We start from the raw sequence: 24643 nt of genomic DNA, 5'->3' as shown, positions 1-24643 counted from the left end.
TAAAATAGATATGGTTCCTGTAGTAGGCTCCAAAAATGGACCCCAAAGAACCATACTTCTTAGTATTCTTGTCCTTGTATGGTCTCCACCCACACTGAATCTAGACCAGTCTGTTCTTGCTTTAACCAAGAGAATGTGGCAAGCTGTGCCAGTTCTGGCCCTAGCCTTTTTTTTTTTTTTTAAAGATTTTATTTATTTATTTGAGAGAGAGAGAGAATGAGAGAGAGCACATGAGAGGGGGGAGGGTCAGAGGGAGAAGCAGACTCCTTGCCGAGCAGGGAGCCCGATGCGGGACTCGATCCAGGGACTCCAGGATCATGACCTGAGCCGAAGGCAGTCGCTTAACCAACTGAGCCACCCAGGCGCCCTGGCCCTAGCCTTTAAAAGAACTGACCGCTTCCATTCTTCCCTTTTGGAACTGTCACTTTGGGAAGCCTTAAGCTGCTAAGTAAAAAGTCTGGCTAGTTGGCTGGAAAGGGCACATGGAGAGAGGAGTCCCTGAGACTACAGGAAGAGGGAGAGGCCTAGCTGTCCCAACTGAGCCTCCAGGTGACTCTAGAGAGACCACAGGCAAGACCAACAGAACTTCCCATCTGAGCCCAGTCTACCCAAAAAACAATGGAAGGTAATAAAATTGTTATTTTAAGTCACTAAGTCTTGTTGTGTGGTTTGCTATACATCAACAAATGAATGAAATAGTTTCTGATCTTGTAGAACTTTCAAGCTAGTCAAAATAGCATCATTAGAACTAAGTCCATGAAATTAATTATAAGCCTGAAGTAATCACATCTGTACTCAAAGGAACCTTGGCTACCAAAACAAAACACCAAACAAGACATCTGGAAACAGATCTTAAACAAAACTCACTACAAACCTGCTCAGTGTCCAAAGCACAAAGTCCTGGTATTGGTCAGAAATGTCAATGTCAATTTGGAAAGACTTGCTACTCTCCTCCTTATCCCAGTCAGGCTCTATCTTTCTGAAACACACTTCTGCCCTGGATGGCTCCTTCTTAATGTAGAAGGTGGCCCTAGAATTTGGGAAATTAAGGCTATTTATGCTCCCTCCTTTATCATGAGGCAGGACCTGTCTCTTTTGCACAAATCACTGTAAGAGAGTGCAAGAAAGGGGCGCCTGGGTGACTCAGTCAGAAGCAGTCTGACTCTTAGCTCATCTCAGGTCTTAACCTCAGGGTCATGAGTTTAAGCCCTGTGCTGGGCTCAACACTAGGTGTGGAGCCTACTTTAAAAAAAAGAAAGAAAGAAAGAAAGAGTGCAGGAAAAATGAAGATAATATCCCATTCTCTTGCTATGAGCCAAATTACTTTCTGTATTATTGAACTTTCTAATACAGAACTTCACTGTGTCCACTGCAAGTGACTAATGGAAGTAACTAGCACCAGCTTTATCTCAATAACCATTCCCTATCCACCCTTCATAGGCACCTCACTTTTTTATGAACTTGGTTTATTCCAATTTTATATGAAGAGATTTCACAGATACCCCATAAAGCCTGAAGCCCCAAAAATAATACCGACCAAAAAAAAAAAAATCTGCAGGCAATATGCCATGGCAAAATGTTTTTGTTTTGTATTTTTTTTTTTTTTAAGATTTTATTTATTTGTCAGACATAGAGACGGAGAACAAGCAGGAGGGAAGCAGTGGGCAGGGGAGAAGCAGCCTCCCCTGCTCATGACCTGAGCCGCGAAGGCAGACGCTTAACCAACCGAGCCACCCAGGTGCCTGTTTTGTTTTGTATTTTGAGCAGAGTAACAGGACAAAGGGAAAAAAGAACAGGCATTTCTTGAGCATCTAAATTTGCAAAAGTAACTGGTGCTTTACTCATTTAACCCTCACATAATTTTCCAGTTGATAAAACGGACGTTCAGAAAGGCTATTTAACTGCCCAAGGTCACAAAACAGAGCCAGAAATTGAATCCAATGATGCTCAACTCCGTATCTTTCTATTAGTACATGTTATAATTAGAGAGAAGGAGACTGTGAGAGTTAAAGCAACATTGCATCATATGGGACAAGAGCAAAAGGAAAAATAAAAGCTGATGAATAATGCAAAGGATCTTAGTACACTACAGAGATTTGGGGGAATGGTGGTAATGGTGTTAAAAGAGTTCCTAGGTGGCCTAAAATAGTGTTCTCTAACTTAGTGTGTATCAAAACCACCTGGAGAGCTTGATAAAATGCAAATAACATGGCCTCCCACCCCAAGTTTCTGATTCAGTAAATCTGGGGTGAGCCCAGGAACTTGTATTTCTAACAAGTTCCCAGAAGATGTTAATGTTCCTGGTCTAGGGACCACACTTTAAGAACCACCAGCCAAAGAGCACACAATAAACACATTCTGATATATCTACCCCAACTCTCTGACTTTATCATATCCAAAACAGTACCATCTAACATCACTGCCAAATTTAGTGGCTCTATGAGTCATGGGACTAAAAAGTCAGCAACTCTGTTAGGATGAATATTACAATGCTCCTTTGCCTTCAAGGAGTTAAAAGAAAATGATCAGCCCAGCTTCTGCCTTAGTTCTTTCTGAGAACTTGTAACAGACCAGTATGAAAAGGAATCAGAAAAGCATGCTGAGAAGATTGCTGGACTTCTGAGAAGACACTAGATTGGAGAAATTTAAAGAAAAAAAAGTTCCTTCTCGTTTTAATTTTAAAAGGACTACATTTGCTGAAAAGGAAATTAAGAAAATGGTCCTATTTACAACAGCATCAAAAAGAATAAAATACTCAGAAATTAACTTAACCAAAAAAGTGAAAGACTTGCACACTGAAACTATAAAACACTGCTGAAAGAAAGTAAAGAAAGCACAAATAAATGGCAGGACATTCCGGGTTCAGGGATCAGAAGACTTAATATTATTAAAATGTCCATATTACCCAAAGCAGTCTACAGATTCAATGCAATCTCTACCAAAATTCCACTGGCATTTTTTACAGAAAGAGAAAAAAACACCCAAAATTCATATGGAATCTCAAAGGACAAGAGCCAAAACAATCTTTTTTTTTTTTTAAGTTTTTATTCAAAGTCCAGTTAGTTAACTATATAGTGTAATAACCAAAACAATCTTGAGAAAGCAAAACAAAGCTAGAGACCTGACACTACCTTATATCAAAATATATTGCAAAGCTACAGTAATCAAAACACTATGGTACTGGTATAAAGGCAGGGACACAGAACAGAATAGAGAGCCCAGATATAAACCCCTGTGTATATGGTCAAATGATCTTTGACAAAGGTGTCAAGACTCCACAGATAATGGTGGGGCGCATGGCTGGCTCAGTCAGTAGAGCATGTGACTCTTGATCTCGGGGTCATGAGTTCAAGCCCCATGTAGGGCATGGAGCCTATTAAAAAAGACCCCCAGATAATGGAGAATTAATAGTTTCTCCAACAAATAGCACTAGGAAAACTGGCTATCCACATGCAAAAGAATGAAGATGGGTCCTTACCTTACACCATACATAAAAATTAACTCAAAATGGATTAAAGATCTAAATGTAAGGGTGCCTGGGTGGCTCAGTCAGTTAAGCATCTGCCTTTGGCTCACGTCATGATCCCAGGGTCTTGGGATCAAGTCCTGTGTCAGCTCCCTGCTCAGGGGGAATCTGCTTCTCCCTCTACCCCTCCCCTCTGCTTGTGCTCTCTCGCTCTCTCAAATAAATAAAATCTTAAAAAAAAAAAAAAAAAAAGACCTAAATGTTAAGACCTGAAACTATAAAAACTCTTAGAAGAAAACACAGGGGGAAAAACAAACAAAAAGAAAAAAAAAATAGGGGAAAAGCTTTATGACACTACAAGGAACTATGATTTCTTAGATATGATACCAAAAGCAAAGGCAACAAAAACAAAGACAAATGGGGCTGTGTAAAACTTAAAAAACTTATGCACAGCAAAGGAAACAATCAAAAGAGTAAAAAGGGAATCTACTGAATAGAAGAAAATATTTGCAAACTACCAGATAAGGGGTTAATATCCAGAATATATAAAGAACTCCTACAATTTAACAAAAAAAAACCACCATGGGCGCCTGGGTGGCTCAGTCGTTAAGCGTCTGCCTTCGGCTCAGGTCATGGTCCCAGGGTCCTGGGATCGAGTCCCATATCGGGCTCCCTGCTACGCAGGAAGCCTGCTTCTCCCTCTCCTACTCCCCCTGCTTGTGTTCCTGCTCTCACTGTGTTTCTCTCTGTCAAATAAATAAATAAAATCTTTAAAAAAAAAAACACCAAAAACCAAATAACCCAATTAAAAAGTGGGCAAAGGACTTAAACAGACATTTATCCAAAGAAGATATGCAAATGGGGGTGCCTGGGTGGCTTAGTCAGTTGAGTATCTGACTCTTTATTTCGGCTCAAGTCATGATCTCAAGCCCGCATTGGACTCCATACTCAGCAGGGAGTCTACCTGGGATTCTCTTTCCCTTTCCCTTTATCCCTCCTTTCCCCCCCGACATGCATGCATGCTTTTTGTCACTAAAATAAATAAATCTTAAAAAAGGATCTACAGGGCACCTGGGTGGCTCAGTCGGTTAAGCATCTGCCTTTAGCTCAGGTTATGATCCCAGGGTCCTGGGATGGAGTCCCACATCAGGCTCCCTGCTCAGCAGGGAGTCTGCTTCTCCCTCTGCCTCTGCCCCTCCCCCGTGTGTGTGCGCTCTCTCATTCTCTGTCTCTCTCTCTCACTCTCAAATAAATAAAAATCTTTAAAAAAAAAAAATCTACAAATGGACAAGCATATGAAAAGATCCTCAACATCACTCATCATCAGGAAATGCAAATCAAAGCACAAGACATACCCACCTCATGCCCATTAGGATGGGCACTGCCAAAAAAAACAGGAAATCACAATGTTGGTGAGGATGTAGAGAAATTGGAACACTGGCACATTGCTGGTGGGATTGTAAAATGATGCAGCCACTGTGAAAAACAGTATAGAAGCGTCTCAAAAAATCAAAAATAGAACTACCATATGATCCAGCAATCTTCCTTCTGAGTATATATGCAAAAGAACTGAAAACAAGATCTGAAAGAGATATTTGTCCTCCCATGTTCACTGAAGAATTACTCACAATAGACAAGATGTGGAAGTAACCTAAATGTCCATCGACAGATGAATGGGTAAAGAAAATGTATATGCAGTGGAATATTATTCAGCCTTTAAAAAGAAGGAAATCCCGGCACCTGGATGGCTCAGTCGTTGGGCATCTGCCTTTGGCTCAGATCATGACGTCAGAGTCCTGGGATCGAGTCCCACATCGGGCTCCCTGCTCAGCAGAAAGCCTGCTTCTCCCTCTCCCACTCCTCTTGCTTGTGTTCCCTCTCTTGCTGTGTCTCTGTCAAATAAATAAAATCTTAAAAAAAAAAAAAAAAAAGGAAGGAAATCCTGTCGCACGCTACAACATGGATGAACCCTGAGGACATTATACTAAGTGAAATAAGCCAATTACAAAAAGACAAATACTGCATGAGACTCCTCTTAAATGAGGTTTCTAAAGTAATCAAACTTACAGAAAAAGAAAACAATGGCAGTTGCCAGGGATGGGGGGTAGGGAGAATGGAAAATTGTTCAAGGAGTATAGTGTTCCACTCATGCAAAAAGAAAAGTTCCAGAGATCTGTTGTCCAACTCTATGTATATATACTTAACCATACTGTACATTTAAAAATTAAGAGGGTAAACTGATGTGTTTTTTATCACAATAAGATAGACCAAAAAAAGGGGGAGGTCACATTTGCCAGCAGAACAAAGAAAGGATAAAAGCCACCTTGCTGAGGTGAAGTGATCCAAGGAGACAGCAGGAAGAGAGAGGAAAACTGAGAAATGTATGGGAACATGTGTAGGGGAGGAAAAAAGTAAGAGAGGTAAAAAGATTCACACTCATACCCTCTGATGCAGCAAAGGAAAAGGGCACAATGTTAACAAACTGTGACTCTCTTTTTATGACAAGGTCATGCTTTCAGCCTTTGATTCCTTTATTATTACAATTTTCTGCTCTAACTCCTGCTCTAACTTGATTTTAATTTCCTGGCAGGTGGCACCCAAGCAGCCTTTTCACTGGAACCCACCCCTCTCCCCAAAGTGCTCTGCTCACAGGGAGAGGTGAGGGCATTCTTCTCCAAGATTTCACACAGTCCATCTTCAAAGGAAGGTTACCTTCATACTGCATAACTTGACATAACAGAAAGCTGCTCACTAAAGTCTGACCCAGCCAGCAAATAAGCCTGGCATCCCCACTTTCCCTCTTTGGAAACAGAGGAGGAGTTTATTAATTGTTGCTATTTAAAAAGTCAGGCAGCTTCTCAGGTGAGGGGGCTGTCAGGACATCAGCTAACAGCCAGCAGGGGACCCCTTGCGGGTGAATTAGGCAGGAGGAGTTGGGTAGAGGAGAGGATAGTGCAATGCCCAGTGCCTCCCCCAGGTGAAGCTGAGTGGTAGGGCACTTGCCCACCTGGGCAGTTGGCTGGCTCAGTCGACAGAGGATGAGACCCTTAATCTCAGGGTTGTGAATTCAAGCCCCATGTTGGGCATGGAGCCTACTTTAAAAAAAGGGGGTGGGGGTGCCTGGGTGGCTCAGTCAATTAAGCCTCTGCCTTTGGTTCAGGTCATGATCTCAGGGCCCTGGGATGGAGCCCCACATCGGGCTCCCTGCTCCACAGGAAGCCTGCTTCTCCCTCTCCCACTCCCCCTGCTTGTGTTCCCTCTCTCGCTGTGTCTCTCTCTGTCAAATAAATAAATAAAAGCTTAAAAAAAAAAAACAAAAACACTTGCTTACACAAAACCATCAACATTTTGCTTGAGCTAATGCAGAGGTAACTAACACGAAATTGGATTAAGAAACATAAATAACAGCCCAGTACAGATTAAGGCACAAAGAAACTTCCATGCTCTGACTAAAGGGGCAATAACTACTCAACTCCTACTGTTAGTTATTATGTAGGAATACAAGCCAGATCTTCTAATTTTTTTTTCCAATAGAATCCAGAAATCTGCACTTACGTCAAAAAAACCTGAAATTTTTAGAAACACTGTAAGGGCAAATAAACATACCTGAAGGTTATTTTGCAATCTCTGGATTAATGTTACAGGCCCACACACTAAAGCCAAATTTGCTCACACAAATACATTGTCTGGGGTGCTCCCAAAAGGAGAACTAAGATGTACTGGTTCCTCCTGTCCCCATAAATATATAAGAAATCTAAGAGGAGGAGGAGAAGCTACCTGCATAGCTCTAATGAGCTGGGACCGATTACAATTAGCAAAATATATTATGCAAACAGAACCCCATACACCTGGTGTTATTGTCTTAGCAAAACCTCCAACGCACCCTTTAGAGCACTACTGTGAACAGATACGGTACAGAAGGGGATCTGAAGGGGGAAGAATGAGTACTCAGGGAAATTGCTCCCAGTGTATCTGCAGCACACACATAGAATCCCACTGTAGTCCCTGTAACACTCCAACACTCAGAACTGACAGAAGCGATTACATCTTTTCAAGTTCACAGTGTGTATACAAAGCACACAGCCAGCTCTACACCATCCAGCCCCAGAGGGAGGGATGATGGGGGATAATTTACATCAGTCTTAACAGGTGCTAATTTGACCTGCAGTGGGAGAAAGACTGCTTGTCAAGCATACTGCCTGCAGGGCCTGGAGGCTCACACCCTCCCCCACACCAGGGCAAGCCTTCTCACTTGCAAACAATTCCCAAGACAGATACAAAGCAAGGCTGGAAAACCTTGCTTCAGAGCAGATAGGAGAGGAAACCAGAAACTCTTTATGCACTTACGCCTGCTCTTAACCAGCAAAGAATCTTGTAAGAGCCAATACTTAACGACATCTAGTCCAAAGCAGAGAGAGAGAACCAGTGCAGGAGTCCCCTACCTACCTCTTCAGAGCCTTCATGATCATAATGCCTTCTATTACGATAGCACCTGACTCTCTTCCAAATCACGTATACATAAAGCAGGGACTGGCAAACCACGGCCTGTCGGCCAAATCTGGCCTGCCGCCGATTTTTGTACAGCCCATGAGCTAAAAATGGTATTTATATTTTTAAATAGCTGAAAAACATCAAAAGACTCTTTCATGACACGTGAAAAGTACATGAAAATCACATTTGTGTCTATAAATAAAATTTTATTGGAACAGAGCCACACTCATTCACTTATATGTAGTCTCTGGCTGCTTTCATGCTACAATGGCAGAGTTCAATATTTGCATCAGAGACCGTATGGCCTACAAAAGCCTGAAATATTCACTATCTTGCCCTTCACAGAAAAAGTTTGCCAACCTTTGATATAGAAGATATAACCAGGGATGACGCTCAGAATTCAAAGAGGCTCAAATATAGAGTGACCTCATTGGGCACGTGAGCAGTGAAGATGAAAAAGATTAACACTGGTACCTCTCTTCCACGCTACCCTCACCCTCATATTGCCAAAGAAAGAAACCCCCAAAGGCAAATAAGTCAAATATCTAAATGTTACTGCCTTATGACAGGGCAAAAGATGCCTGGTTTCTCCCAATCATTTAACAAGGCCCTGAAGACCAGGTGGCCTAAAGCCAGTAAGTGAATGTCAAAGATGGAACCAAGATTATGTCTCCCTGATACAAAACGGCTGGAGAAGATAAGTATATGAACATCTCCAGGTGGCAGATATTTAGAATTAAGAAAACAAAACTCCTTTTCAACCTTGAGGAACAAGGTTCCTGAAAAACCCAGTGGTAGAATTTACTACTGAGAAACTTACGATCTTATGGGAGAAGAAAAAAAAAAAGCAAACCAGGATTATTAGTCCCAATTGATGAAATTATATTCACTCGAAATAAAATTGGAAATAGAAAATATCTTAAATTAGTAATAATACTATACAATTAATTTTCATTTACCATTAGCAATGTCCATATACTTTTGGCCCCAGCAATTGTACTTCTAAAAATTCATCCTCCTCTAGAAACACCTGCACAAGTACACAAAGATGACAAGCACTGTCTGTCACGGAAACAATCCAGATTCTATCAACAAGGCACTGCTTAAATTAATTATAGTGCATTCAACTGCTGGAATACTATGCCACTGTCAAAAAGGATGCAACAGCTCTATATACACCAACATGGAAAAATGTCCATGACGTATCAAGTGAAACATGTAAACGGCAAAACAGTAGATTTAGTATCATCCCATTTTTACAAATAAAGAAAAAACGTGTTTTTATTTACATAGAAAAAGAATTCTGGAGTTAACACAAATTGTTAACGAATTAGCACTGCAGAGAACATTCTTTCTGTATCACACATTTCTGTAATGTTTGAATTTTTACAAATGAATTTGTATTTGTTTTACAAACAGAAAACAATAGCATCTCAAAATTTCCACTGATTATCCCTCGTTCACTATAGCTTTTTGAGGCTCTCCCTTTCTCAAAGCTTCAGTAACATGCCATTATGGTTGGGGGGGGGGCAAGGCTTTGTTGCAGATAAGACTGCCTGCAAAGAGGCTTTCTTTATTTATTTAGCAACTTTTCATCCAAACATTTAAGGCCTTTCTAATTCTGACATAATCATTGACTCCCGCCTTCTGGTTTTCACCAGTCTCAAGACACAAATGAATCTAAAAGCGTGTGATGTTGCCTAACTTTAACTTACCCTATTTAGCAGAGCCTCTTCAGTCTATTCTCAATCACCAGCCACAGTGATCCTTTAAAAATATAAGATCATGCTACTCTGCTTCCCATGGCTTTCCAAACCACTCTGAGTAAGAGGTAAAATCCCTTAAATGGCTTAGAAGGCCCTGCATAATCCGATTCCCATCACCTCTCTACCGTCATCTTCTCTCATGCCATCCTTTGCTGTGCTCCAGCCAAGCGTCTCAGGGATTTTGCATTTGCCCTTCTCTCTTCTAGAATGCCCTTGCCCCCATTGTTTACAGAGTTGACCCTCTTACTTCCTTGAGGTCTCTGCTCCAATGTCACCTTCCCAGACTTCCTTTGATCTCCTACGTAACAATGCAAACTTCCATCCCAGCACCTCTTACATTTTAAAATATTCTTCTCCATAGAACTTATCACCACCTGACATACTAGCTAGCTATTTTATCTATTTGTTTATTGTCTTTCTCCCATTAGAAGGAGAGATTCACTGCTGGTGCTTAAACAGTATCTGGCACAAAGTAGGTGCTTAGTAAATATTTGTTAACTGAATGAATGAATGAATGAACTAATCAGTCAGTCAATTAGAGTAATTATTTCACTAGCCCAATGCCCAAGATTATAGTAAGAGTCTCACTCACATGTGATAGCCCTCGCCATACTCCTCAGTCTCTCCTCTAAGGCCTGGGTTTACCTTCCCCCAGCTTCCCCTATACCTCTCTGAAAACTAAGCTTCTTATTCCACTATCAGTTTTGTCTCCTTTTTGATTTCTCAATACCTGCTTCTCTCTATTCCCAGAACAAGCCATGATTTGGTCATATCACAAATTAATTTCTCTTGGCTGAGAATTCTTCCCTATTTGTTCTCAAATGCCAAACTTCTGAGTAAGAACTCAAAAAGTTAGGAAGGATTTATTGTAACTTGAATACCAAAGACAACATTCCGCCAATTTTTTAGGGGCATAATTAGAGGTAAAGCAAAACTCTCTCTTAATTATAAGGATTCTGCCCCTCACCAAAAAAAAAAAAAAAAACCTCATCATCTCAAAACTAAAAAATTGTGATAATTTTAATAATGCTCAGACACCAAAATGAAAAAAAAAAATGAGAGCACCCACTTTCTCAAATTTGAAACACCCTACTCTAAGCAGATTCAGTGAAAGCCTTCCACAGAAACAAACATAAAGCACCAATGGGAAACAGAACCTTCACACTTAATTTGGCTTACTCGCATCTAATTTGGACTCTTATTAAAGACCAAGTATTCCATCATTGAGACTGCAGAGTTTGTTTGTTTAAGTTTATTTTTTTTAGTAATCTCTACACCAAATGTGGGACTCAAACTCATGATCCTGAGATCAAAAGTCACATACTCTTTCAACTGAGCCAGTCAGGCATCCCGAGACTGCAGAGAGTCTTTAAGGAGAAACAACAACACTGAATGGCAGAGGTATTAATATCAATGAGAGGCCAAGCCAAATACCAACAAAATGGTATCAAGAGGCAGCTGTATGGCCAGGATCTCTGATGAACATAGATGCAAAAATCCTCAACAAAATACTAGCAAACTGAATCCAATAATACATTTAAAAAAATGATTCACCACAGTCAAGTGGAATTTGTTCCTGGGTTTCCAGGGTGGTTCAGTATTCGCAAATCAATCAACATGATACATCACATCAATATGAGAAAGGATAAGAATCATATGATCATCTCAACAAATGCAGAAAAAGAATTTGACAAAGTATAGCATCCATTCATGATAAAAACCCTCAACAAAGTAGGTATAGAGGGAAACATACCTCAACATAATAAAGGTCATATATGAAAAACCCACAGCGAACATCTTCCTCAATGGGGAAAAACTGAGAGCTTTTCCCCTATGGTCAAGAATAAGACAAAGATGTCCATTCTCACCACTTTCATTCAACATGGTACCGGAAGTCCTAGCCACAGCAATCAGATAACAAGAAGAAATAAAAGGCATCCAAACTGGTAAAGAAAAAGTAAAACTGTCACTATTTGCATATGACACGATACTATATATAGAAAACCCAAAAGACTCGACCATAAAACTGCTAGAACTAATAAACGAATTAAGTAAAGTTGCAGGATACAAAATCAATGTATGGAAATCTGTTGCATTTCTGTACACCAGTAATGAAGCACCAGAAAGAGAAATTAAAACAATTCTGTTTATAATTGCACCACAAATAATAAGATACTCAGGAATAAACCTAACCAAAGAAGTGAAAGACTTGTCCTCTGAAAACTATAAAACACTGATGAAAGAAATTGAAGATGACACAAAGAAATGGAAAGACATCCCATGCTCATGGATTAGAAAAACAAATACTGTTAAAAATGTCTATACTACTCAAAGCACTCTACGCATTTAATGCAATCCCTATAAAATACCAACAGCATTTTTCACAGAACTAGAACAAAATCTGTATGGAACCACAAAAGATCCCACACAGCCAAAGCAATCTTGAAAAAGAAAAGCAAAGCTGGAGGCATCACATTTCTGGACTTCAAGTTTTATTACAAAGCTGTAGTGATCAAAAGAGCATGGTACTGGCACAATAACAGACACACAGATCAATAGAACACAACAGAAAATCCAGAAATAAACCCACAATTATGCGGTTAATTAATCTTCAACAAAGTAGGAAAAAATACCCAATGGGAAAAAGTCTCTTCAAAAAATGGTGCTGGGAAAACTGGAAAGCTACATGTAGATGAATGAAACTGAACCACTTTCTTACACCATACACAAAAATAAATTCAAAATGAATTTAAAAATCTAAATGTGAGACCTGAAACATAAAAATCCTAGAAGAAAGCAAGACAGTCATTTCTCTGACATCAGCTAGAGCAACTTTTTTCTAGATAGGTCCCCTGAGGCAAGGGAAACAAAAGCAAAAATAAAACTATCAGACTACATCAAAATAAAAAGCTTCTGCACAGGGAGGGAAGCAATTTACAAAACTGAAGGGCAACCTAGGGAATGGGAGAAGATATCTGCAAAGAACATACCTGATAAAGGGTTAGTATCCAAAATATATAAAGACCATATAAAACTCAACACCCAAAAAACAAATAATCCAATTTAAAAATGGGTAGAAGACATGAACAGACATGTCTTCAAAGAAGACATCCAGATGGCCGACACATGACAAGATGTTCATTGTCACTCATCATCAGGGAAATGCAAATCAAAACTACAATAAGATAGCATCTCACATCTGTCAGAATGGCTAAAACCAACAATACCAAAAACAACAGGTGTTGGGGAGGATGTGGAGAAAAAGGAACCTTCTTGACTGTTGGTGGGAATGCAAACTGGTACAGCCACTCTGGAAAATAATATGGAGGGTCCTCAGAAAGTTAAAAATAGAACTATCCTACAATCCAGCAAGCACACTACTGGGTATTTACCCAAAGAATACAAAAATACTAATTCAAAGGGATACATGCACCCCTATGTTGGATGAATGGATAAAAAAGATGTGGTGTATACATATGCATTGGAGTATTATTCAGCCATAAAAAAGAATGAAATCTTCCCAACTGCAATGACACGGATGGAGCTAGAGAGTATAATGCTAAGTGAAATAACTCAGAAAAGACAAATACCATATGATTTCACTCATATATGTATTTAAAAAACAAAACAAATGAGCAAAGGTGGAGGGGTGGGGAGAGAAAGAGACAAACCAAGAAACAGACTCTTATCTATAGAGAATAAACTGATGGTTTCCAGAGGGGAGGTGAGCAGGGGCATGGGTGAAATAGGTGATGGGGATTAAGGAGAGCACTTGTGGTAATGAGCATGATTAAAATAAAAACTTAAAAAAAAAAGAGAGAGGGGCGCCTGGGTGGCTCAGTCATTAAGCATCTGCCTTTGGCTCAGGTCATGATCCCAGGGTGCTGGGATTGAGCCCCGCATCGGGCTCCCTGCTCAGCAGGAAGCCTGATTCTCCCACTCCCCCTGCTTGTGTTCCCTCTCTCGCTGTGTCTCTCTCTGTCAAATAAATAAATAAAATCTTTTTTTAAAAAAAAGAGAGAGAGAGAGAAAGCTGTATGATGCTGGTGCACTCAAGGAATATGTAGGCCCCAAGTCATCAGTGGGAGCCAATAGGAAGGACAGCAGACCAGGTGCAATAAGACTTATTAAAGGCTTCAGGACAACCAATACACAAGTTAGAAACATAGCACAACAGTTGAATATCAGAGGAACAAGTTCTAGGTCACCTGAGCTCAAGTTATAGAAGCTGTCTTCCATGTACAACTCTAGATAATGCCACTTCATTTATTCAACAAGAAATTATTAAGGCAATGACTCCTTAGAAGACTAAAGGATATGACATAATAATCGGTCTTGGGTCAATATTACAAGTAAATATCTTTATCTAGTACAAGCAACAAAGAGAAAGTGATTATTTGGGACATTCAGTGAAGTTTTCTCAAAGGAAAAGGGGACAGCTGTTTTAGGTTTTGAATAATAAATTGAGTATACTCCCACCCAAAGAAACCAAAAGTGATTTTATATATATAAACTCTTTAGATCCAGTAAGGTCAGTGGCACAGCAAAGCTACTAAAGATGGACCCCTGTCTTTATTATGATCAAGCTGAAAAGACTGGTGCTTTCCTAATTTCTAGGTCACCTTCTCCCTCTTGTGGACCTATGATTAGACCTGCAGATATATCCATTTATTTTTTCTATCAATGATGTTTCTGCTGAGCACTCTCTGGAAAATCCCCATGTGACTAGTGCTGAGGCATCAAACAAGTTAGTTGGCCCACAAAGCCTCAAGAGGCTTCAGACTGCTCCAACTCCAAAGCAATTCCCTCACAAAGTCTAAAAAAACTGAGAAATCAAATGCGGGGTTCCAACTCTAACCTTCAATGTTCTGGGCCAAATTTCCCCAATCGTCTTTTATCATAAGGGTAAAGTGCAGATCAAAAGACATCAGTTCTCAGAACACAATCTTACTAAATACTTCAGACGAAAGGCCTTGTCACCTTTCTGGAGAAGGAATGCAGACATAATTTAGTTGAGGAAGATTTGGCCCAGATTTTGATATCCCATTCGTTGGGATTTTTACAGTGAACTTCCCAAACTGGGATCACTTCAAAAAAACTCATCAATGCAGTTCTATGGGCTATTAACTAAAACAGTGTTTCTCCTGTATCCCTAAAACATTGTATTGGTTATATTTTTACAGAGAGACAATAATTACAAATGATCTATTAGACCTCCAATATCTTACAAGAGAGTTGACTTAAGAACCCACTCCCCCCTCGCCAATGATCTATAGGAGCAACAGAGGTTCCGATAGAGAAAACTGAATATGCGAAAGCACTAATTGCAAATGAAGAGGAGAAAAGAGTGCCCTCTTTAGGACCTAAGGGTTTGAATCCCACCGTTGTTATAAGCACCTCTTAAAAAGTCATTTCTGCCCATCTAAGTTTTTTCATCTATTAAAAAAAAAAAAAGGCTGGACTAAATACACTCTAGGTTTTCTCCAGTTTTAAGATGCCATTTAAATAATTTTCTCTTTTTCCTAATACCAGCCTTTCGAAGCCACAGGGACTCCTGCTGCAAGCTGCAGGGAGCCATAATACCTTGATCTTCTGCTAGATCCTGGGCTATTAGACCCAAAAAGAAGTTTCTGGGGGCGCCTGGTGGCTCAGTTGGTTAAGTGTCTGTCTTTGGCTCGGGTCACGATCCTGGCGTCCTGGGATCCAGCCCCACATCGGGCTCCCTGCTCTGCGGGAAGCCTGCTTCTCCCTCTCCCACTCCCCCTGCTTGTGCTCCCTCTCTCACTGTGTCTCTCTCTCTGTCAAATAAATAAATAAAATCTTAAAAAAAAAGTTCCTGGTGGTGAGGAAAAGGCCTGCCACCCAAGCTATAAGCTGTAAGCTGGAGTCAAGACTACACAAGCAGCTTGCCCTCTACTGCCCACAGGCAAAAGGAGACAAACTGTGAACTGGTTATCACAGCTCAGCAACAGAACTATACACACTTGTGCTTAATACACACTTGTGCTCAATATTCTATTTGCAAACATTATTAATTAAATCAGCAGCACCGAAGATCAAAATATGCTTCTTTTGTCTATCTCCTACTACAAGGCCAAAGAATAAACCTTCTCCCTTCAAGTAGACTAAGGACACCTTCCTTTCCTGCCGGCCAGCCTAGTCTAGCGGCAGCAACAGCCCAACAGTGACACCTGCTGGGGAAATCCAAGCAAGGGCCAGCTCGTCAGCTAGAGAACATCAGGTCCCTTTTTGAAGGTGGCAGAAGATACTGAGTAGCACCTGTATGTATTAGTAATTTACACTAGAATGCAGCCACTCAAATTATGAGGAAGTGATGGCCCTTCTATAAAGGCTATGCACTTGGAATATTTTACAATGTACCTCACTTTTGAGGAGGCTGTCAGCCCCCACAGTACATCTCATCCTAGCTCAAGTGACTCCATAAATCATGTAACTACTATATTTTACAATGAAACCATGTATTATTTGTATATTTTTAAAAGAAGAAATATATATACACAATTGTTTACAGCAAGATGGCAAGGGCTTTCATTTACTACAGCCTACATTTTTAAACATCTGAACTTTTTTATTTAAAACACAAACACAGTTTCTGGGTTTTAAACAGTACTTTTATTAAGAAGTGATTAATACTTTAATCACATGTGGCTATTTACATTTAGTTAAAATTTTAAAATGTACACGTAGCTCCTCAGCTCACACTAGCCACATTTCAAATGCTTAATAGCCACATGTGGCTAATGCCTACCATACTGGACAGCACAGATACAGAACACTTACATCACTGTAGAAAGTTTTATTGGACAGCATTGCTCTAGAGAAACAGATTAGAGTATTTTCAGATGAAATTATATGATGTCGGGGGAGTGAACAGGGGATACAGATGAATGAAAGCTGGACAAGTGTTAATAATTTCTAAAGTCAGATGATAGGTATATGAAAATTCACTTATACTTTACTCTTTATTTTTATATGTTTGAAGATTATCATAATAAAAAAACTAAAAGAAACTAAAAATAAATAAAAATGGTTCACCTAAAAATGAGGTATCATACTAAGGAATATACCATGGTTGGCAGCTTAGAAAAATCTGTAGTCATACAAACTAGAATTCAAATCTCCACTCAGCAACCTACTTAGGGATCTTTAACAAGAAACTCGACTTCTCTGAGCCTCACTTTCCTCAAATGTAAGATGAGACATTTAATACCTGCCTTGCAGAGTTATGGTGGAAATTAGAAATAATTAATGCAAAGATACAGTACCTAACACATAGTAGGCCCTCAGTAATTGGTCTCTCTTATTATTACCAAATAGAGTTTACTTTAAACCACTCAGGTATTTCTCAGAACAACACCAGAAGAGGTACTGCCAAAACAGAATGCACAAAGGCTAACTGACCAGAAGCCCACGGGTACTATGGAAACTGGTCCTGGGAGGCTTTTAGAGCAGTAACTGAAGACCGTTCTTTTACAACTACTTTTCATAAACCTCTTGCATGCCTACTCTATGTCAGGCGCTGTGCTTGCTACCTTCCCACCTCTCTTGACAAAGAGGAGTAAGTCTCAGGTTCCTAATATGGGTCATTATACAAGGCAAAATATTCCAAAGCTGGGAATTTAGGAGATGTTAATCCAGAATTGGTCTCAATTATATGAGCATAGTAACAATCTCTATTGTTTTGTCTATCTTTCATATCCAACCAAGTGTCCTATCTTCCCCTGAGCAACAGCCCCTAGTAACTACCATGTTGCACTGAACATGTTCTTTCCTGTCTTAGAATGTGCTGGTCCCCTAAAATACAAAGGTCTTTCCCTTTCCAAATCCTACCCATCTTTCAAGACTTGATTTTGTACAGCCTTCTCTGATGGTACTTCCCTTTCTCTGAAATGAGACTGCATTTAATCTCAGTACCACACAATGAAGCATTTGGGTCATCTACATTTTTTATATAATTGCATGTAAATAAGTCCTGCCTCTATAATAACACTCCCAGCTGGTAAAGACCAGGTATATTATACTTCTTTTGTATTCCCTACAGTGCCTAGCACAGTGCTGGAAAAATTGTAACCGTTCAACAAATACTTATTAACTGGGTAACTCTCTCTAAAGCATTCTCCCAAAATAAAAAGTACATTATGTGCACAATCCATATTCCCACCCTTGTTAGAAGCTTATGTCGGAAATTTCAGTTGCTTCAACAGAGGATGTAATGCAGAGCAATATGCTGTTTGGATCCAACAGGCATATTCTGGGAGTTGGTGATTACGCTAGATGTGACCTTTACAGAATTACAGAAAGAAGTCCCTAATAAATCAAGATAGATGCGCACATAGCCATACATGGAACATGTGGTGGGCGGTCAGCTACACCCACTCTGTTTCTTCCATGGAAGAGCTGCCTGGGATGCTGATCTGAGTATGGAGAGGCCTTCCTTCTATGAATTATTCTTCTTCCCCACCTTGAGGTGAATGTCCATCTGGAAGATCTCCTCAAAGAATCTTAACTAAGCAACTAATTTGCTATCTAAAAAATAATATATTTTTATATACATATATGTATGTATGTATATGTACGTATTATTTTCTTTTCCCTTTTGTCAAGTTGCAATATTCCAAAAGATAGGGTTTAAAAGATGAACACAGCTGTCCAAAGAGACACGACTGAAAAAGAGCCAATACACTAATCTGTACCAAGCAGGATTCTCTTTTACTACTTATTCCTAAGCGCTCTGGGACATTTTCTTTTTTCACAGTAACTAGTGTTGCACATACAATCCTCCAAGAAGGTCAAAAAGCAGGGCAGAGGAAGTCAATGGCTCTAACTCCTCTCGTGCCTCTAACCTGATCTACGTTCTCCTTTAAGGCTAAAGGTCTCACGAGCTTAGCCAGAAAAGGAGCTAGCAGAACCAAGTGACTTATACTGTTAGGCCCCATTCTATCTCTGCCACCAGAGCAAGATTTTCCAAGAAGATGCAATGGACATCAGGGAGACCAAAACCAGATGCATGGGTTCCAGACACTCCAGATCCAGCCACAACATCTACAGGACTGAAGGAAGAGACGTAAGGAGAAAAGTAAGGGATGCAGGAGAAAACAAGAAAGCACCTGCTTACCTCCTGAGTGAATCTTCCTCAGAGCTCTCCTCAGGCATATCCTGATGTAAGGCTTCCTGTGATACAGTTCCAGATCTGCTAGACTGGGTGTAAATTCTTTCCCAGTGGCCCGTCTCCTGGTTGAAGGCCACCCCCACAGTCCTCTCCTCCTGCGGACTAGCAGAGCTGCTCAACTCCAGCCTGCTGGAGCTGGGCGTTTGGCCCTCAGTCCGCTCAAGGGGTGGCAGCTGGCTGCCACTCGATGGCATGCCCTCGAAGGTGCTGGGGACCTGCCAGGAGGAGCTGGCCTCGCTAGAGGAGTAGTTGGGTGTGGTTCTTTCCCAGCGCAGGGTGTCGTTGTTGAAGGTCAGGAGGTTGTGGCAAGCGCGACAGCGGTTCAGGTGGCCACGGGACAGGTTGGAGTTGTTCTCACTACTGTGTGGGGTGGGCTGGTGGGAGGGGCCTGGCCTCTCGGACTCAATGTTGTTATTGAGCATTTCCTGGGCCTGTTGGGTCTGGGGGGCTTCTCCACTCAGGCTGTGGTCCAGCTCCTGAAGCCGGTCATATTCCAGAAAGAAGCGTCTCAGGTCACACTGAAGCTCATGGCGAATGCAGCCTGAGTTGTTTTGGCTGGAGCCACTTCCTCCATCTGACTCAGCGGCCAGCCCTGAAGCTGGAAAACCCCTCCCTTCTGTGGCTGAAGTGTACACAGACGCTTGAGAGCCACCTTCCTGCTGTCTCAGCACAGACAGCAAACTCACCGAAGAGGCACTGGTCCTGGGCGGAGGCATGGATTCCGCCTCAGAGCGGGAGTTCAGACTGAGCACTGTCCGGGTCCACTCGGACCCTGTCAGCCCAGGAGCTATCTCTCGGTGATACCTAGAAGGGTGGCTGGACAAAGGGCCTCCCAAAGAGCGCCGGGTGGGACCCAGACTGAGGTTGCGGAGCGTGTTGCCGGCAGTGCTACTCTGGACTGTACTGAAGGCAGACGGCCGGTTCAGGAGGCCCTGGTCCTGCTGCGCTGACGAGGCCTGCTCCGGGGGATGGAAGGGCTCGGTCTGTACAAAAGAAAAGGAAGGGGTAGTAGCCCTGGCAGAAGCAGGGGGGACACTGTCCTGGTGTGGCAAGAGGGAAGGAACTCGAGTGCCAGAGCAGCGGCTGCAAAGGCACAGGATCCCAAGGTGCTGGCAGCACTCAGCTGTGGGGTAACTGACCCGCTGTCGGAGCCGGATGTAAGCGGAAGTCCTGGGGCGCTCCGTGGAGGGCTGAGGGGGAGGCGGTGGGGGTGAGGGGGTAGCAGAATCTTGCACTGTGCTTTGCTCTCCCACCTGGATGCCAGAGGAGCGGGAGGACAGCATGTGCAGGAAATTGTGGAGGAGAGGCGTCCGGCGAACTGGCTGTGATTGCAGCAGGGCACGCTGACGGTAGTGGGATAACTCTGTTCCGTCTATTGGGATCTCTGGTTCATCATCACCCTGCAATGTGGAGCGAGGTGGGGCAGGGGGAGAGCAAGGCAGTTAGGTAGAACCTCCAGGTAAATCAAGGAAAACTAACTACTGACAACCAGCCAAGGAAAACAATCTTCATGGAGAGACAATAACCCTACCCTGAAGCACTGAGGACTAACTGGCTTCAGCTTCAGGATCATCCTATGGAATTAAATTATTCACTTCCAATTAGTGACATTTCTGAATGGGTAAGGGATTCTTTTACAAAGTGCATCTCTCTGACACGGAGGCAGTGAGGGAAGCAAAAATGTCAACCACCAGAGGCACAAAAATGACAAGCTATCCAACACTACTTCGAATAAGGTGATCACTGGAGGTTTCAGAATGGACTCCCCCGTCAAGACTATGACTAGCACTTTAAATATGCAGTCCAAAGCTAGTTTTCAATCTCGACTGAAAAAGAAACACTTGGGCATTACAAATTACAAGTCCAATATAATCGGAATTGGAACGCTAGTTTAGAAAACCACTCCCAGTTTAGATGGGGTTGGAACTGCTGACTAACTTACCTGCTGATTAGAGGGGTTAACAATGGCTGTGAGTAAGTAGTGTCCAAGAGGATCAAATCTCACCAGACTGAAAACACAAAAGAGAAAGACAGACACACACAGATGTTAACTGAGAAGAGGAAGCCTGTGTTCAAATGTATAGCAATCACTACTGATAACTGTGGGATTACCCAGGTATCCACTTCATGCTAGAAACTTTCAAAACTTTCAAAGAGATCAAAATAATAGGGCTCAATACTTCTTGGTACCTCCTCACACTTGCCAGAATAAGGGAATATGTATCACAAAAATAATTTCAAAAAGCATCTAGGCTTCAGTACCAAGAAGCAGCTGCATTAGACAAATGCTTGTTCATAGCGAAGAGCCTATCATAACAGTAAAGCGTAGCACACTCCCATACCCTGCCACAGGGTTAGTTCTTCCTTCACGAAGCAGCTACACTGGCAAGAAGCAGGAGTTCTGGTGACAATGAACAGTCTCAGCACCAAGTGACATAGCTGAGACTAGAAAACTTTCTTATATCCAACCTCAATACCAAGAGGACCAAAGAAAACCAATGCATCAACTTTAATTCAGGCAATGTGTGTTTTGATCTTGAGGGCTAAATATCAATTAGCAGATCTGATACACTTGACATCTCCATTTTCCAGTTTGATAAACACAAATAACTGATGTTAGCAACTTCCCGCCAAGTTAACCTCCACCTGAACACCTTTCAGGTTTCCCAAAAAAGGGCCTTACCCCAAACCCAGATAGTTTTGAACCTAAAAGACATTCTAACAACCCTAGTCTACAGAGACCAGGAGATGAGACCAATCAGAAACAGCTAAAATGAACTAGATTGGCCAGCAGCTTAAAAAGTCGGAGGAGCACCTGCGTGGCTCAGTCGGTTGGGCATTTGCCTTCAGCATAGGTCATGATCCCAGGGTCCTGGGATCAAGCCCCGCACGGAGCTCCCTGCTCAGCGGGAGCCTACTTTTCCCTCTCCTCCCCACTCATGCTCTCTTCTCGCTCTCTCTCTCTCTCAAATAAATCAATAAAATCTTTAAAAAAAAAAAAAAAGTTGGAAGAGCTGTACAGATAACCACCTGCTCTGAGCAGGTATAGCAAACTGCTTCCTGAGGTGACAGCAAGTGTAAATGTTCTCTGCCATGTTAGTCTTATGCCAGACATTGCTGGTGGGCAGAGCACTCACCGGACCCGTTCCATCTCGCTAGCTGTCTTCACCACAGCGAAGGGCTCCCGCCGACTCCAATCCCAGAAGTGGATCTCGTTGGCAGTGGCAATCAACAGGAGCTGAGCCGTAGGGTGGAAAGCCAGAGAAGCAATGGCATTGTTGCTGTCTGTGAACCAGCTTTCACTGCCACCCTATAAATGAACCAATCCCAAATATTCTCAGGTTACAAACTGATAGCAGACTGGGATGTCAATTTCAAGAAAGGACCATTTAAGGTAAAATGACTACTTATAGGGCCTACTTTAAATATGTCCACTGTAAAATGTAGAAAATCAGTGATCTGGCAGTGTCACCAATTTATCAGAAAATTATTACTGTCAGCTCAGTTCACCAAGGCATCTACAATCCAAAGCAATGAGCATCCACACAGTTCCTGCTTCTGAAGCCTGTGAAAACGCACGCTTGGTGCATGACATGGTGCACAACAACCCACTAGCAAGTCATCAGGACAAGAAGCGTACTGCTTTGGCAATCATGATCAGAATACAGTACAATCCTTGCTCTAAAAAAAAAGCATCTATCCTGAACATATTTTAGAACCTCCTATACTATGTCACGATGGGCAGATGGAAGAATAGTTAAATAGGGTGTTCATCTTAGAATGGAGAAATAGGGACTAGACTTCCCCTTATTTAAGTGGGCAACGAATACCACTTACTCAGAGGTAGTCCTAAGAACCTGGCTAGTCTCTCCTCCAGTTAAGAACTCAATGGTAAACAACTCTCTGCATTTAGAATACCAAAGAAATGGAAATACTTACATGCAAATCCCAAATCCTGACCTCCCCATCTAGGCAGCCAGAAGCAATAAGGCCTGAGATGGTGGGATGAAAAGTGACACACCACGGAGTACGGCGGTGTCCAATCAAAGAATGAACACATTTGCCAGTCTTCACCTCCGTAATATAGATATTATGGTTCACGTGGGTGGAGGCCAACAGAGTCCTAGGGAAGCAAAGAGCAGGAAATGAATGTGAAGCATGTAGGAGGGTAACAAACTTTATCAGTTCTGGATAATCGGCTTTCGAGTATTCCCCACCCCAATGTGGAAAAACTACACCTTAGGCATCACAAACAACAGAAGTATTCTGATCTTTAAAAGCTTTGGCTTCTCTACACTGTCCCCAAATGACACAAATCCCCTTCAGAGACTATTTTTTCCCAGCTGAAAAATAATCCATGCCATCAGTGGCCTATATCACACCGGCAAAGGATTGTAATTGAGAAACTTTCCAAGTTTAGATGCTCAAGGTCCATTGTTTCCTTTGCTTATCCCCATTATTTCTATGGTTAGCACTGCTTATCTACTTTCTTTCCCCTTCTGGCAAAGCTCTGTTCATGCAAAGCTTCAAAGAACCCTTAGGGATGTTACCAAGCTCGGGCCAATATACAGAAAGCAATGCTGTACCAAGTCTTAAGTTATAGATAAGCACCAGGTACCTGTCTGGGCTGAAGGCCAGTAAGAAGGTAGAGCGTGGACTATCCGGCAGTTCTACTCTCTGAAAAACAAACCAAAAAAAGTTAAGATACATTATTTATAAACTATGGCTCACTCTTTCTCAAAAGCACACGAGCCACTGTAGATTAGTATTCAGTATAAGCTAAAAAACTGGAGACAATGATCAAGCCACAAGTTGAGAGAAAGAAATCCAAAATACCTTTAAAAAAAATGTCTAGCTCTAAAGGGAAAAGATATTTCTAGCCCATAAATTCTTCCAAATTTATTTTTAAAACTCTGTTAAGTTAGATATCAATTCCCTCACACAAAATAAATTACACCCCCACTCTACATCATTAGCCCATTCTAAAACCCCATTCTATGGTCACCCCTACAAACCCAACGTCAAAAATATGTTCTTCCTACCTTGCCCTCCCATTTCATCCACCGAGTTTTATCTTCCACTAGCTCCTGCAGAAGCCGTTGCGCTCCAAAGGTCCGAGTGCCCCGTTCTCGCCCCCAGAGTATCCGGACAGCATTCTTCTCTGGAACCACCTTCATGGCGCTCAGCAGCCACTGTCACACCAGGCACAGGAAGAAAAGGAGCGAGCAATAGCTCCACAAGCTGAAGCAGCTAAAATGAAGCCATTCAGGTCCTTGTAAGTTGTCTTCATGGAAATCTAAAGGATGGACATTAAAGTCAAAGAACATCTATTCTGCAATCAGAGAAGCTTCCCACTGCAAATACAATTCTAGCTCAAAGAGCTAAGTATTTTTTCATTTAATGACACTATCTCAGGAAAGACCCTCCTCCCAAAACTTTTTTTTTTTTTTTTAAGATTTTATTTATTTATTTGACAGAGAGAGAGGCAGGGAGAGAGGGAACACAAGCAGGGGGAGCAGCAGAGGGAGAAGCAGGCCTCCCGCGGAGCAGGGAGCCCGATGCAGGGCTCGATCCCAGGACCCTGGGATCATGACCTGAGCTGAAAGCAGACGCGCAACGACTGAGCCACCCAGGCGCCACCCAAAACTTTTCTTCCAAAAATATTTCATGCTTGGGGCGCCTGGGTGGCTCAGTTGGTTAAGCGACTGCCTTCAGCTCAGGTCATGATCC

At 41.8% G+C, this 24643-nt stretch overlaps 1 protein-coding gene across 12 annotated transcripts in view; it reads right to left on the bottom strand.

Annotated features, from left to right (window-relative positions):
• Positions 1 to 24643, bottom strand: part of AMBRA1 (autophagy and beclin 1 regulator 1) — a 173004-nt gene that overhangs the window by 117875 nt on the left and 30486 nt on the right. For 8 of the 12 annotated variants that reach the window (XR_014138574.1, XM_081798173.1, XM_081798172.1 and 5 more), the window contains 6 exons: positions 23956 to 24209; positions 23532 to 23590; positions 22853 to 23036; positions 22051 to 22223; positions 20856 to 20922; positions 18860 to 20313 (listed from right to left, as the gene is read on the bottom strand). Coding sequence is in view for 11 of the 12 variants with exons in the window: in XM_081798173.1 (XP_081654299.1) it covers positions 18860 to 20313; positions 20856 to 20922; positions 22051 to 22223; positions 22853 to 23036; positions 23532 to 23590; positions 23956 to 24090 (2072 nt within the window). In the remaining variant the exon portion in view is untranslated. The remainder of the gene's footprint in view (positions 1 to 18859; positions 20314 to 20855; positions 20923 to 22050; positions 22224 to 22852; positions 23037 to 23531; positions 23591 to 23955; positions 24210 to 24643) is intronic. The other 4 variants (XM_081798178.1, XM_081798179.1, XM_081798181.1 and 1 more) reach the window with 2 other exon arrangements.

Source organism: Leptonychotes weddellii, chromosome 11, assembly GCF_054177405.1.
Source record: "Leptonychotes weddellii isolate Sample4059 chromosome 11, ASM5417740v2, whole genome shotgun sequence".
NCBI lineage: Eukaryota > Metazoa > Chordata > Mammalia > Carnivora > Phocidae > Leptonychotes > Leptonychotes weddellii.
The sequence above is the reverse complement of the archived record's forward strand: the minus strand, read 5'-3'. Positions and strand labels throughout refer to the sequence as shown.